The sequence below is a fragment of the Ascidiella aspersa genome, chromosome 9 (assembly GCF_963924565.1).
Source record: "Ascidiella aspersa chromosome 9, kaAscAspe10.2, whole genome shotgun sequence".
NCBI classification, from domain to species: domain Eukaryota; kingdom Metazoa; phylum Chordata; class Ascidiacea; order Phlebobranchia; family Ascidiidae; genus Ascidiella; species Ascidiella aspersa.
Genome location: NC_139455.1, coordinates 6,756,115 through 6,771,269, shown reverse-complemented (window position 1 = coordinate 6,771,269; position 15,155 = coordinate 6,756,115). Strand labels below are relative to the sequence as shown.

Sequence of the window (15,155 nt, the reverse complement as noted above, 5' to 3'; positions counted from 1 at the left end):
TTTGGGGCAGTAAATATTAAACTTTAACCTCCATTTTAGATATTAACACTTACACCGTAACCTGAAGCTAAAAAAGTTAACTTTCTGCCGATGCGCAGTTTAAGTCTGGCCCTACCTCCAACCAAGTGGCAACTCCAGCTCCTTGAATGGAGAATGGTTTTCTGAGCACTTGGTCCGAACACTTACTGACACTTGAATGATTACCGGTCTACTTTTGGGCCAATGGGCAGAATACTGTCACTGCACATTCACCCGATACGCAACATTTTACTTTTATTTAGTAAAAATTAAAACTAAAAAAAAATCCCTCTTTTCCTACAGGCCCTATGGTCCCCTACTCGTCGGTCGCTGAACTCGGTAATTCAGTCGCGACCAGTGCAATAGATGTGGAAATAACTCAGACTCGTCTACTTAACTCGTATAGCCAACTCGCAAACACAACGACTCGGAACTTGACAACATTCTTTCGATGCGGTTCTGTACAAACGAGTAACGGAAGTACGTTGGCTTTCTCGACACGCTTTAGTAGAAAACAAATTGTGTTTTGTACGGATTTTGAAAACATTAACACTCGATTGCAGAGGAAATATAAGAAACAAGCTTATGAGTCAAATATCGAACACGTCAGCATAAGTGTTTCTCCGCTGAATGTGTATCAAAAAAATTAAACTCTTTGAAAGGTTAGCCCAATTTTAAATGTGGCTTTGGTTTTAAATGGCGATAATGTTTCGTAATGCAGAACTATAACATCTGACGTAACCTTATGTCTTAAAAAATGACTGACTTGATTACATTTTACGATACAGTCTAAACCTGGTTTTCTCGACCTGAAGGGTTATTTAGGGGTAGGCAAACTGTACAATACTCTTTAATTACCGTATAGACAATAAAGGTAAACTGTTTTTGGGTTTCTGTGAAAACCACCCACAGAATTTAGTCGCAAAAACTGCCAAAAATAGAGGTTCAAGTTTTCAATTTTGTCTTCTCGTAGAAATCAACTTCAAATTTCTTCTCCCGCCATCGCAGCTGATCGTCAAGCGTCCCGTCGTAATCCACGTGTAAGTTGTAGCCTACTGCTGATGTAAGCTAAATACCAATGCGGTCTAAAAAGGGCCGATATTTTGTAAAATTATAACTATAGGATTCTAAGCCGGTGTTGCGTTAATTGCGCTTGTGATCGATGCTATTCCGATTCTGTATGGAGTTGTTGGTTTGTGTTAAATACGATTAGTAAATAATTCAATGCCACCTGAAAAAAGTTCATACATTACTACGTCGTCCTGTTGAGAATGAGGTCGGTTTGCGCTGATTAAAGACACCGTCTCTTTTGATATTAACAATAACTGTTTTTACTAAATAATTTGAGCACACAGGCTGTAATCACTAATTGGATTACAATTGGATATATTTACTTCACCTCAACATAGTCGATTATTATACGACTGTAATTGTTCGGTTGCTCCAGTCAAAACAACGAGAGAAATTATTCGCAACAATGTTCTGGTAAAGAACCGTAAATATTTCGTTTTCCGGGAAGATAAATTTTGCGATTGATAAATTGCCTGGCAGCAACAGTGTATTCAACGAAAGCAATCTTAAAAGCAAATCTTAAAATAAAGTAAATTAATATTTTCCGCAGCGGGGAGCTAGAGAGTCAGAGCGCCGACTTTCGTTTTCGTCTGGGCTTCGGCGAGTACATGACAACCAATGACGGGGTGATATCTGTGTATGTGGACGGCAGGGGCTCGTCCGATAGGGGCGACCGGACCCTCTTAGCCCCCGCCGACGACCCTGGCACCCTGGAGGTCAAGGACATGATGGCCGTTCTTGAGTAAGTTGTGACGTCAATGTTTGGGACTTGTATCACGTTACGGGTACAGGCCTACCTTTGGCCAGCTAAATGGGTTGTAAATGTTGAATATTAACAATATTGAGTAGGCTATATTAATACAAATTGTTATTCACACGGGAGGATTTTTTCAATAATGCAATCAAGGCAAGCTGTCGTAGCTTAAGTCAGACATGTCAGTACCGGTAATAGGTAAATCAAGCAAAGGTTCTAAAAAAAATACCGCTCTCTAGCCGTAGCCGTTGTTGGCCGCCCCTTGTGTAAAAGTTTTTATTTTGAAATTGCTTTGCCGCTCTCCGTTAAATTATGTAAACACGATGCAATACGATGTAAATTAAACGGCCAAACTAATAAACAAAATATAAACTCTCCATAACCGAAGTAGTGATATTCCAAAAAAATGTTTTGCTGGAAACCAATCAATACAACCCTCAAAATGCTCAAAAGCCTACAACACCCGGTATTCCCAGGCGGTCACCCATCCAAGTACTAACCGGGCCCGACGTTGCTTAACTTCCCAGATCGGACGAGATGGGGTGGATTCAACGTGGTATGGTCGTAGGCGAAGTTACCTGTTCACGCTTAGCCTTTATAGCGCAGGCTTCGAGCGTCTGGCTTTGTGACGACATAACGGATAAATGCGTAGCTTTAACAAAACCCTTCGCCTACGACCATACCACGTTGAATCCACCCCATCTCGTCCGATCTGGGAAGTTAAGCAACGTCGGGCCCGGTTAGTACTTGGATGGGTGACCGCCTGGGAATACCGGGTGTTGTAGGCTTTTGCCTGATTTAACATTTTGATAAAAAGCTAAACTTTTATACCTTCCTAACGGTTTTTAAAGTGCAACATTTTCTATTACGCCGTATTTGATAAGGTTCTAATTTCGAATTTTCTTTTCACCCAGGTACTTGCATACAAAGTGGGGCGTGCTCGTTTCAACGGTTGGACTGATAGGAACTGGCTACGGAGGCTTCGTGTCCATTCTGGCCCTGGGCCAAAGCGATCCTACCTTCAAATGTGGCGTCGCCGTGGCGCCAATCGTCGACTGGAAACTCTACTGTAAGTATAGCCCGAAAAACACGTCTAACTTTTTTACAAAACTACAGCTTGTCTACGAAACTTGTTTTAACGTGTGATACACGGTCTAAGTAAGTTTGTGCAAAGTAGATTCATGTGAAAACAGATAAATTAGCAGTACTGATCAAGGCTGCGCACTCGGAACACTCCGTCGGTTTGTTTTGCTAGAGTCGCACTCGGGACTCGGAACTCGATTAAGACCACGTATAACTAGCAAAGTCCTAAGGACTCGATGTTCTCGGTTGACTAATTAAGCACACTATGTATGAATGTTGTCACGAAAAAAATATAACACTAAATTTGGAAGAAACATATTTTTAGCCATAGCCCTTATTTTTTCGTGGCAAGTTTCAAATCAAATCATAAGCAGAGAAACCAGCATTATCATGGGCGGATCCGGTTATTTTATTTGGGATGGACCAAAAAAAACTTTTATTACGTCATAAAACAAGTAATTTTAAGAAACCAGCTGTTGTCGAACGAAGTCGTGTTCAAAATTAACTGAAGTAGAAAAAAGCCGTGATAACATTCGTGCAGCGAACACATCGGTCACATTTGCTTAAACGGACAAAAGCACCACGTTTTAACTTCGAGAGAATCATTCGCGACATTACCAACTGAGCATAGAGACACCCCTTTGAATGGTACGGGTAACGATTAAAGATAGGATAATCAGGTGGCAGTAAAAAAGAAAAATTGTATTGGATTCTCGACAAGCTTTCACACAACCGTGCTTCATCAGGTCAAGGTAGAATGAAAGCAATTAAAATGCACGAAGTAGAAGCACAAGCCCGAGTAAAATGCGGTGGTGAAGTCCACTATATCCACAGGCACGTGCTCGCAAAGAAGTGTGTTACTGACGCAAAAAACTTGAATAACTAGAGGTCTGTACTTCAAAGTACGCTGGGTGTAAAAAAGCGTGCTATGAGGCGTAATGCGACATAAAAAAAACAAATTCCGATAAAGTTCAACTTTAAAGGCATCAAACTTTTCAATTATGATTAAATAATACACACTTTAGGCCAACTTATGTTTACTTTTGGTTGCAGCTTCTTTCGGAGCGGAAAAGGTGCTTGGCACTCCACTGTCGAACCCCTTCGGATACCAGAGAAGCGACCTACTAGCAAAGATCGACCTGAAAAGGGATGACGAACGGAGGCTGCTCGTCTTTCACGGCCTCAAAGATCGTAAGTGGGAATTTCGCAGTGTTGTAAATTTAAGTCCTTTCAAAAGTCCAGTCCCAGTCTAAGTCACCGGTTGTCCAATCAAGTCCCACTCAAGTCATAATTGGAGTAAGTCAACTTCAATTCAAGTCGTAGTCATACAAAAAAAAACACTGATAAACGTAGCCGATTATGAGCAATATCTTAATAAAACATATCATAAACAACACGTATAACAATCAAATTGTTTTATGTATAAAAATTATGAGAAATAATATAATTTAAAAGAAAAAATGCTTCCAAAGTCATTTGTTTCAAAAACTTAAGTCAAATCAAGTCATTTTGGCCAAAAGGCTTCAGTCAAGTAAAGTCATTTTCATTTGAAAACAGTGACTTGGGCACTTTAGTCAAGAATTGAGAAAAACTTGAGCAAGCAATAGGTCGTTCGCCACCAGGATGGTCAATGCGGTCACATATTCCCTAAATAAACGTTTTTAGGTTATAATCTTTATAAGAAAAACGCATAACATTGAAAACAAATTTGATAAACATTTTGCTAAGAAGAAAATGCAATCGAAATGTTCTATGGCTTATATTTATGTATTTAGAACATTCTTTCCCAAATAAAACGAAAACAAAGTTTACCAATATGATTCCGTCCCAACCTTTAGGCAGCCTAAAGCCTATCGGCTATCTTTACTAAGCAAAGCGACACAAAAATACAACTACACTACACAAGTGTCTTGCCCCTTAACAAATAAATGTAAGCGTTTTCGTGATCAATCTCGTTAGAAATACACTGCCTAAAAAAATCAAAAGCCTACAACACCCGGTATTCCCAGGCGGTCACCCATCCAAGTACTAACCGGGCCCGACGTTGCTTAACTTCCCAGATCGGACGAGATGGGGTGGATTCAACGTGGTATGGTCGTAGGCGAAAGCTTGTGTTTAAGCTACGCATTTATTCGTTGTGTCGTCACAAAGCCATACGCTCGAAGCCTGCGCTATAAAGGCTAAGCCTAATCACCGTCCTTCGCCTACGACCATACCACGTTGAATCCACCCCATCTCGTCCGATCTGGGAAGTTAAGCAACGTCGGGCCCGGTTAGTACTTGGATGGGTGACCGCCTGGGAATACCGGGTGTTGTAGGCTTTTGTCCGATTTAATATTTAGCATTAATTGCCATGCACCTAATTCAGTTATTTTTTACTTTCTTTAAGAAGCAAGTCGCTTAGCGTATGCTTCGATCGTTAGACTGTTTTAGTTATAGTTTTACGCAATATTTTTCCTTCTAATATATTGCTTTTCTCACCTTTACTCTAAAAGTGTTTGGTGATACCCTAATGTTAAATAAAACGAATCTTTATCAATGAAACAATTTGAAGCCATTCGCTGGAAATTACATGTGTAAATGACGTTTCAGCGCAAACCTTACGAGAATGTTGCTTGGGCAGTGTGTTGCGCACGTTGCTGCCATGTATGCAAAGGTTAATACTTGAAAATGTGAAATTCTGACAATAGATTGGACCCGAAGTGAAATATATCTTGTTCTCCCTTTTTAAAGGAGTTGTTCCGGTTCAGCACACCGTTCTCTTGGATCGTTTGTCGGTTGAACAAGACCTTTCGGTGGGAACCATCAGCACGGTGTTGTACGCAAACCAGGACCACAGCCTTTCCGACAAGAAGGCCGCCAAGCACATGTACAAGACCGCCCGGGTCTTTCTGCGCAACTGCCTTTTCGAGAAACTCACAATCGCCATTCCGCGCACGAAAAGGCGGAAAAGCTAGGCCTGTGCGTTGAACCGGGCTCATTGTCTTTTTCCGGGCCTTTAAATTTCTTTGTTAAGACGCAAGGGCCATGTCCGTGGGGTTTTAGGTTTTTACGCTGAGACAGAATTTTTAACTAGTTGGTCGAGAAAACATGCACTGCGCAGTTCTGAATGATTAAAACTCTTAAGCTTGAGAAAAGTTACCATCCCCTGTATTACGTCCCAGGACAACCTTCAACCGTTATGCTTCAAACAAATATAATTGCTATTCGTGTCCGCAAAATATTTGTAAATATTTTCCGAAATATCGTATTACTGTTTTATTGCTTTTACCTACATAATGGTGGACGTTTCAATGCTTGTGTTTCTTCAACACTTTTTGCATTCTTCAGTTTTTGCACAGTGCAATTTTTTAATGAAATTACCTTGATTACGAGTTTTATTTGATTTCTGAAGAGGATCCGAAATGTCTCAGTTAATAAGGTCAGAATTGCGGAGTAAAAACAACTCGATTTCGACTTTTAGTTTCGAGTCTGACTCGGGCAAATTTACCGATTCCCTCCAGTCAAGAGCCCAGTCCGACTCCAACTCCACAGCCATGGATATTGGATAAGGCTACGTAATATTATTTCGATTATCGAATATGTTGCAAGGGCCAAAAGCATAGTGCATGTCTACTTCAGATTAATTATATTGCTATAGATATGACAAGAGAAAATACATCTAAATACGTAAAAGCAGACGCAAATTGGTTGTGCATTACAAGCGCTTGAAAATCCAAAATTGATTGATCGATAATGTCGCAATTACCACGGTTCAAAGAACGCTAGGTTATTGTGCCTATAGCAAACACACACCGAGGCATTTTTGTTGTTAATGAAGTTTACATAAAAAACAAAACGTGCGATTTGCTTGCCGCTAGACACCAGGCTTCTCCTTCAGGTTACAACATTAGTTTATTTTTCGATGTTGTAAAGCGCCCTGCGTTAATTGCTTCCTAACTGGCAACGGTCTCAAGTGGAAACTAAGGTTTTGCTCAAGCAAAACTGTAATTTCTCTGTGACGAATCGTGCACTCAAGCGTATAGTCGATGAAACAAGTTTTTCAATAAACACTGGTGGGCCATAAGAACATTTGAAGTGGGCCACAGACCAATTTAAAAATGCTATATTTAGTTTCATTTGTGTCACTATATTTAATTTTACAGGAATAATGGCTTGGGGAAGAATTAAAAAGGAATGTAAATTGATTGTTCAGCCACAAGTATCTCACTACGGTTGAATAAATAATCTGTTTTGAAATATTTTCTGCTGTGTTTTGTTCTAAACTTATTTTACAGTTTTTTCTTTAATAAAAATGCATTGGGCCACAGAATTTTTTTGCAACGTAAATGGGCCACGAAAGAAAAAAGGTTGAGAACCACTCATCTAGTGGTTGTCTTGGAGAATCTTGTTGTTTTTTATAACCTTGAAATCTAGTAATATACTTTATGTTATTTCCCACCCTACTATTGTAAAAAATGTTCTCAACTTTGGGCATCCAAAACGAAATGTGAAAAGCCCACTTATGTTAGGTGATCGGTGATGGCTTGATGCTTGTTAATAACAAGTTGCTCTGCAGCTCCCGTGCTGCACGAAATGTGTATAGGTGTAGGATGTGGGGCTTTTGTGGGCCTATTTAGTCACCGCTTGCCAAACAAAGATAATTAAGGGGGAAGAGGGAATGAGAGAAAGGAGCAGGCAGGTCTAGGGTATAATATAATGCTGACGAATTAGCTGGCAAAATGAAAACTCACTTTTTAAAAAGTCGGCATCTAGGGAGGAATTCCTGGCAATCCCTTGCTAGGACCCCAGGTTCAATTATAATTATTTATAGCGAATAGAAGAACTGCCCCTAAGGCCAAAACCCAATCTCAGCTCCTGTGATCTAGACCGTACCATTTTATTGTGCTTTACATTTCAATTGATGTCATAGTCGGATATAGCAAACTTTAAGGATGTTGTATAAGTGGTGACACCACGAAAAACCAAGTTTTTATCGCCAACCTTTTTAAACCGATTTGGTTGAATAATGATAATTTTAAAGCCTGGCTGAAACCCGACAAGACTGATAGATAGATATACAGAAATATGCCAAGTTTGCGTTATAAAGTTAAAACAACCAAACAAAATTGACCTTTTAATGTTCTGTACAAAGACACCGGTAAGCCTGAAAAGAATTTATTATTTCGCTTTGTAATAATGTTTTCTAGTGCTTGTCATTCTTTGACTTTTCGTGTAGGCTATATTTAGAAAATAGTGGCTTCAATAAAGCAATTATGGCACACAGACTTGAAAATAATCTATTTTTTAAGTTATTTAAACGTCTAGCGATGTTAAACCGCCAAAAATGGTCATTCGTTGTCGCAATAACAATCTAGTGTTTTTTTTTCGGATCTAGTGTTTTTCAATTTTGAGAGTGGCAGCGCTGTACCCGATGAGGTAATGTCATAACGCAAGATCCTCGCAAATTTTGGTGCAATGTAATTCGATATATGACAATTGAGAAGTGAATGTTTGGGGACTTTGGCCTACTCAGACTACAATACGACACAGGCGTTTATGCTGCCTTACATTCCTGCGGGAAAATACATTGCACCATAATTGCTTTTAAAAATCTAGTGACGAGCAAACAGATGGCTTTACGTATTTGGCAAATATATTTTTAATGTAAAGCACAATTGCAATTTTGCTTGTGCCTTACCTAATTTAGAGTTGTTTGTTTTATGATTTTCCCAGTGTCATAAAAGATTTGTAATGGTTTTAGGTTGGTCGTAATTTTCTTCTTAATTGGGAAACGGTAGGCAGTAGTTCGTTCGTGATTACCGAGTTTATATTAAATTCTACACTTGAAACGCTTTGGGCATCAGTAACTACAGATTTTTCCAAGTTTTGCTTGATGTGATTAGTCCTGGTACTCGTTTTGCACTGCAGGAGTCTTGTAGCAGGAATTACCTTTAGACAAGGGTTCTCTTTTTTAGCTGCTTCAGATTATACCTATTTGATAATTATTTTCCATATATGGCGTAAACCCTTAAAAATTATGAAATGAAAACATAAAAAACGTGTTTTCATCTTCAATAAAGTTTAGTCGAAAGACATTTCGGCGCATTACCGGTAGAAAGCGAACTTCACTACCTCATTGTAGTTGCGGTTACGAACGTCACAATGCCATGTAAAATTTCATTTGTTGCGCAAAGACAATAATGAATCCAAAGCGTGAGAAAAACGCCAGTAAAATAAACTTGCACGCCTACCACACTTTTAGAATCCCTGCCTTAATGGATCGTTAAAAACAGTTATTAAAATTTGGTATGTGATAACTAGGGCGATTATTTTTTGACCTATATAATAGGAAATTTTAACCTGTTAGAAATAGGCTGCAAAACTCAAGAAAATACATATTTTTGTCATATTTTGTCAAAAAAGACAAATTACTCTAAAACTACCAAACAAAAAAAGAAGCTGGTTGTTTTAGAAAAAATTACATTTGTCCAATTCAGAGAAGCCAAGGTGATTAATTATACCGGCTCGCGTACACCGTAAATTGCTCTAATCAAGATACAGTACAGTTAAAATGTCGTTGTACATAAATCAATACTAATTTTTTTGATAAAATTGAACAACAAATTGTGAGAAAACTGAACGACAATTTTAAAAAGCTGACTGTAAGTGTTTTTTGTTATTTGAAAACCAATTATGTGCATTTTTATTCGATTTTAACTTGAAATAATTTTGACCTAACATGTAAATTTTGACTTTGTTTGACAAGTCAAAAAATAATCGCCCTAGTGATAACGTACATTACGTAAATATTTAATACCAGACTGCACAAAACAACATTTATATTTGGCTGATAAGTTTACGAGTAGGAAATGTCACAACAGTCGATGTGTCAAATTTGTTTATTTATTTAAACGTTTGCCATTTTCGAGTAAACAAATGAATGCGCCGCAGATTTGAAAAGAAAAATGATAAAGAAATGGTACAATAGTAATATTTTTGCTGTACATGTTTTTTAAATAATATTTTTAAAATTAAAGTACATTTTAAGATTGGCTCCATGTTTGATAAACTTTTACCAGTAAAACAGTCAAAACTAGAAATTTCGGATTGGTTCGTTAAAATTTCTTGAAAATTTGTCTGCGGCGCACCTTTAGTTAAAACTCAAATCCAAAAACACGTCGGAAGGTAATTTGTTGTAAGCAAAAAAAATCCAAGTAAGTACATTTAAACTGTTTAACTACAATTTACACCGAGTACAGTCTCCTTGAAGGTATAAATCTCTACTTCTTCGGTTGGTATCTGCAACGACATTATTTATGTTATTTTAACAACAACACATTGACGTGTTATTGATTTGTACTGCTTTATAGTGACTGCGATATGTGTGATATTTATTAACTCAATCACGGTAATGTGTAAATCACAAAAAACTTTGGTTAAAAATGTGTGAAATTTCATGGTCAGGGTGCGACTAAATGATAGTATTTTTAAATAAAAAATTTGTGGTTTACCAGTAGCCTGAACACGATTTATATTCTATAGCAGGGGTCACAAGTTGTTTTATACCAGGCGTGATAACTTTATATAGGCTGAAGGTCCAAAAGTTGAAAAATAAAAGTTTGTGAAGTATTATTCGCCGTGTTTTAGCTTTATTAAGGCAATAAACCGCGAGCATTAAACACTAGCACAGCAGAGATCTTTTCTTACCTTTCGTTATTAGGATTCAGCTGATTACCGTGATTGTCCAAGTCAGCTTTGTCCCCAGTACCAGTGTAACTGGAACTGTAACCTTCGTACCTACAGAAAATCACAGATTTTTTGTCACTGTCCTTTTATAAATATTTTAATCAGGGGAGGGCATTTTTTATCTGTAATCATGGGTTTTCATTTCATTTAATTTTTTCATGCGAGCCAATACAGTTTTACTGTTGAAAAGTTTATAAAAATGTTAAATACACTCATTTGAGTTTTTTTTATTAAATGGATGACCAGATGTTGTCACGCATTTTGTGTGTTAAATTTTAACCGTTTGAAACAAAATTAAATTGGCCATTTTACTAATTTATAAAAACGTCTTTTGGACAAGACTAAATGAAAGCAGGCCATAGTTTTCACATGTGCGTGCTACAATGCTGGATGTAGTGGGTTGTGCGTCTAACTGTTGGGTTGTGCGTCTAACTGCTTTTAGACAAATCACATTACTTTAAATATTTTCGTTTGATTTGTTCATTCATCTTAATTTAGGCAGATCTGCAACATTTTGAGGAGCACAAAATTGATCTTTGTTTGTACCGAATTAAAAAAAAATTACGACAAAAACATTAACTTTATATGCTTAAAATAGAAATGCTTGGGCCTACTTGTCGTTGTTTGGGTTGCACTGGTCGGCATGATTGTCGTTGTTGGCTTTGGTTTTAGGATCCATTTTACTGAGAAGGTTTCAACAGGATATCAAATCAAAGCGATGCTTAACACTCTTAATGTTTTCAAATCTGATTAACAATATATTTTTAGGTCTATTTACCACATAGTTTGAAAAAACTGCGACTTTATTAAATTGTTCAGTTAAATCTCGACATTCATTTCACCCCAAACTTCTCTTTGGCGGTCTTTTACTTATGTACGTGAAAAGTTGCAAAAAAACAAAACAAAATAATACCGCATACCACAACGCATATTGTTTGGGTTAGGGTTAGCGTTTGGGTGAGGGTGGGTCAAGTAATATTATGTTTATTATTAATAATAACTTGACCTACCCTCAACCAAACGCTAACCCAAACAATATGTGTTGTGGTATGCGGCATTTGAAGAAAGTTTTTTTTTATTAATTTTCACGTACATAAGTAAAAGAGCGCCTTCTCTTTCGATTGGCAAACTGCATTTTTTGCTTCGCTTCAAAACATTACAACAACGACCCAATTTCGACTGTCATACTTCGCACTGTCGGCGCTGCATTCTATTAGCTATTGTTGCAAGGCCATAAGTTATTGTTCAGACTCACCGACATCGAAAAAGGCTGTGTTTAATCGACAGCCCAGCTTTTTTTTTGTCGACGTCGTACTTACCGTTTTTGTCTCTGGGTAATTGGGTATGGCTAGTTTAACTACGTCCTGGCTTTAATTTCGACCAACAGAAAAATTCAAACGCAAATTTGCCAGTCGTACGTGATACATAGTGCAAGCTCGTTGTATTGCTGTTTGAGAGTGTCTGTCAAATATGTTTTTTGGAGGTTTAGGTAATTAGGATGTAGTAAAAAAGGACCGCGAGCAATTTAAAAAGTTGCTGAGGGACCGTTGCGCAATTTTTCTAAAAAAGTTTGAGAACCACTGGTTTAAACCGTCTGAAGCGCTGCACCGACAGCGAAAAACACGCACCTTGTCGTAAATTAAACCAAAAGTGAACAAGTTTTTTTCGCTTTCAACCAAGTTGTTCATAAAGTCAAAACTATACTGATTATTATAAATAATATTCGACAAAGTCATATCTCATCCAGTACTTCAGCGAATACGCCTGCTAAATCACTGTTTTAATCTACGTGCTTTTAGCTTTATGCTTATCGGAGCTAAAGACAAACAAGCCTTCCCGAACACTTATGGCAGAAAAAAACAGCTGTTTCTTTATATACGCTGCTAACTGTGGCGCAAGAGGAACTATAGTTTTGCTTAAACATTTTAGTTTAATGTCAGGCTCTCGGCGCGTGCTTGAAAGGGCCTTATCTGGGGAAAACCCTTTAACAAAACTACCCTAATATCATTACGCAATGTAATAAGTTTTGCAGTCTGCTAACCAAAAATATCAGCCTTGGGAAATAAAGGGGACTTTATCCAGCATACCACTTCCCAAAGGGATGGACATTTACTTAAGCGTGGCTCAATATGAATATATATATATATATAGCATGGCATAAAACAGTGTTGTATTGAATGACATTCCCTGCTATTTATTGACTCACAATAAATAGGCCTATAGATAAGGAAACACGATAGCTGTTATTCTATTCAAATCGTGGTTTGTTTTAAAAGTTCGCGTAAGCAAGGCAGGTGTTTAAAGCAGGGAGTCGAACCGTTTGACTTTTCTGGTTCAGGTTCGGTTCGGGTTCAAGGTTTTTTGCGGAATCCGGTTCAGTTCCGGTTTTGGTTTCGAGCATTTTAAAATTTCCGGTTCAGCTCCGGTTCGACCGTCGTTATTTCAAAACCGGTTAATAAAGTTTCGGTTGGGATACAATATAAGTTGCGTTAAATCTAAAAATGTGGGTCAATAAATGTAGAGAATAATCTTTGAATTATAAGTCATTTAATTTAAGTTGTGTGACGTATTAAAAAAAATGCAATTCTTTATTAAATTATCGGCAAAATAAAAAAATAGACGTTTTATCCAATTAATATTCTTATTTTTTCATAAAATTTGGAACATGGCGTAATTTGACTCTCTAAAATACGAGTTGTGACGTCATGCTGGAGTGAACCGCTTTTGTTTGCAGGTTCGATTAAAAATTCCTATAATCTTACAAAAAACGGTCCAGGTTCGGTTACGTTTCGGAAAAAATTGACCCAAAACCGGTTCATAAAGTTCCGGTTTGGTTCCGGTTCAACTCCCTGGTTTAAAGTGAGGATCCAAAAATTGCACAACGACCATCAAAACAGGTTTGACAGAATGAAAAGAAAAAAGTTCATGTTCGTTTGATAAAGGGTTTTTAAGAAAAATAAAATGCTGCGAAGCTTGCGGCGTTTATGTGGTAGTTAAGTTTCCGATATAAAAAATTAGAACAAAATACACCGAAGTTATGAAAAATATCTCTACAGGCTGTTGGGTAAAAAATGAGCATTCTAGGCAAAACGAGAAAACGTATAAAAACTTGCCAGTAAGCAATTAAAATGTGACAATTGTGACATACATATATGTGCACCGAACGTTTAGAGCATATATGCGTAATGCCATGCCCAAACGCCACGGCTATAGATTCTTTAACTGCAGCATTACCTCTTTGAATATGTTCAATCTTTGTAATTAACCGTGTAATTCTAAATAGGGTAATCAGGTAACACTATATAATGACGAATTGTATTAAAATCTTTTTGAATATGTTCATTTTAGATTTTGAATATGTTCATTTCGCCTGAACAGTTGCCCCAGTCAACAACGAGAGAAATCATTTTTAACAGATTTCGTTTGCCGCCAACAACAATTTTACAATTGATAAAATGCCCAACAGCAACAGTATATTTTCAACGACATCAATCTTAACCGTAATTTAAAATAAATCATTTTCGCAGCGGAGAGCTAGAGAGTCAGAGCGCCGACTTTCGTTTTCGTCTAGGCTTCGGCGAGTACATGACAACCAATGACGGTATAATATCTGTGTATGTGGACAGCAGGGGCCCGTCCGACAGAGGAGACCGGACCCTCTTGGCCCCCGCCGACGACCCCCGCACCCTGGAGTTCGAGTACATGATGGCCGTGCTCCAGTAAGTTGTGACGCCACTGGTTGGGGACTTGTATCACGTCACGGGTGTAGAACTACCTTTGTTCAGCTAATTTTTGTAAATGTTGCATAATAAAAATATTGAGTAGGATATACTACTTCGAATTTCATTGTTGCAAATAAGTCTTTTTTAAATCACTCAATTCCCAATCAAGTCATTTGTAAAATGAAATTTGTGTTCAAGTTGAATCTGAACAAACGACAAATCTAGTTCCACTTGAAGTCAACAGTTGCTCAAGCGAATTCACAGTCAAATCATAATTGTAGCAAGTCGACTTCAGTCAAATCACTGATTTGAAAATAAAACGTTAAACTACTAAAATTTGTAAACTCGTCCTATTATTATGAGCAATAACTCAAAAGCTGATCGTTTTATGTGCAAAAATTGAGAAAAATAGATTTTGACTCAATGGATTAAGACCAAGTCAAGTCATTTGTTCAACAGACTTGTGTTAAGTCATTTTGTCAAAACTATTTAAGTCAAGTCAAGTTATTTTTAAAACAATGACGTGCTCTGACCTAAGTCATTACAAAACTGCGAAAAATTATTCACCTTGGATGATTTGTTTAATAATGTAATCAAGGCAAGCTTTTGAAGCTTCTGAAATCCATTGACTTGATTCTTGAAAAAAAAAGGAGTTGAGTCAGACATGTCAGTAATAGGTAAAACAAGCAAACAAACTTGCACCGTGAATCATTAAAACACTCAATATCGCTAACTATAGTCTTAGGTTGTCCACCCCATGTTTAGAAGAATGTAAATAT

At 37.5% G+C, this 15,155-nt stretch overlaps 1 protein-coding gene, 1 long non-coding RNA gene and 4 other non-coding genes across 7 annotated transcripts in view; 3 read left to right on the top strand and 3 right to left on the bottom strand.

Annotated features, from left to right (window-relative positions):
- The window catches only part of LOC146132104 (inactive dipeptidyl peptidase 10-like), a 34,704-nt gene extending 28,410 nt beyond the window's left edge, over positions 1–6,294 (top strand). For both annotated transcript variants that reach the window (XM_083396758.1, XM_083396757.1), the window contains exons 11-16: positions 322–498; positions 992–1,058; positions 1,640–1,831; positions 2,758–2,912; positions 3,980–4,117; positions 5,660–6,294. In XM_083396758.1, the coding sequence (XP_083252884.1) occupies positions 322–498; positions 992–1,058; positions 1,640–1,831; positions 2,758–2,912; positions 3,980–4,117; positions 5,660–5,883 (953 nt within the window). In that variant the 3' untranslated portion in view covers positions 5,884–6,294. The remainder of the gene's footprint in view (positions 1–321; positions 499–991; positions 1,059–1,639; positions 1,832–2,757; positions 2,913–3,979; positions 4,118–5,659) is intronic.
- LOC146132108 (5S ribosomal RNA) lies at positions 2,295–2,413 on the bottom strand. Its single transcript, XR_014501707.1, has one exon. It is a non-coding gene; the product is annotated as a 5S ribosomal RNA (ribosomal RNA).
- On the top strand, positions 2,513–2,631 carry LOC146132107 (5S ribosomal RNA). Its single transcript, XR_014501706.1, has one exon. It is a non-coding gene; the product is annotated as a 5S ribosomal RNA (ribosomal RNA).
- On the bottom strand, positions 4,911–5,029 carry LOC146132106 (5S ribosomal RNA). The gene has a single exon (XR_014501705.1). It is a non-coding gene; the product is annotated as a 5S ribosomal RNA (ribosomal RNA).
- LOC146132105 (5S ribosomal RNA) lies at positions 5,129–5,247 on the top strand. The gene has a single exon (XR_014501704.1). It is a non-coding gene; the product is annotated as a 5S ribosomal RNA (ribosomal RNA).
- A 3,498-nt stretch (positions 6,295–9,792) lies between the features above and the next one.
- On the bottom strand, positions 9,793–11,424 carry LOC146132103 (uncharacterized). The gene is made up of 3 exons (XR_014501659.1): positions 11,269–11,424; positions 10,616–10,705; positions 9,793–10,207 (listed from the first exon to the last, which is right to left on the bottom strand). It is a non-coding gene; the product is annotated as an uncharacterized LOC146132103 (long non-coding RNA).
- Between the last annotated feature and the right edge of the window lie 3,731 nt (positions 11,425–15,155).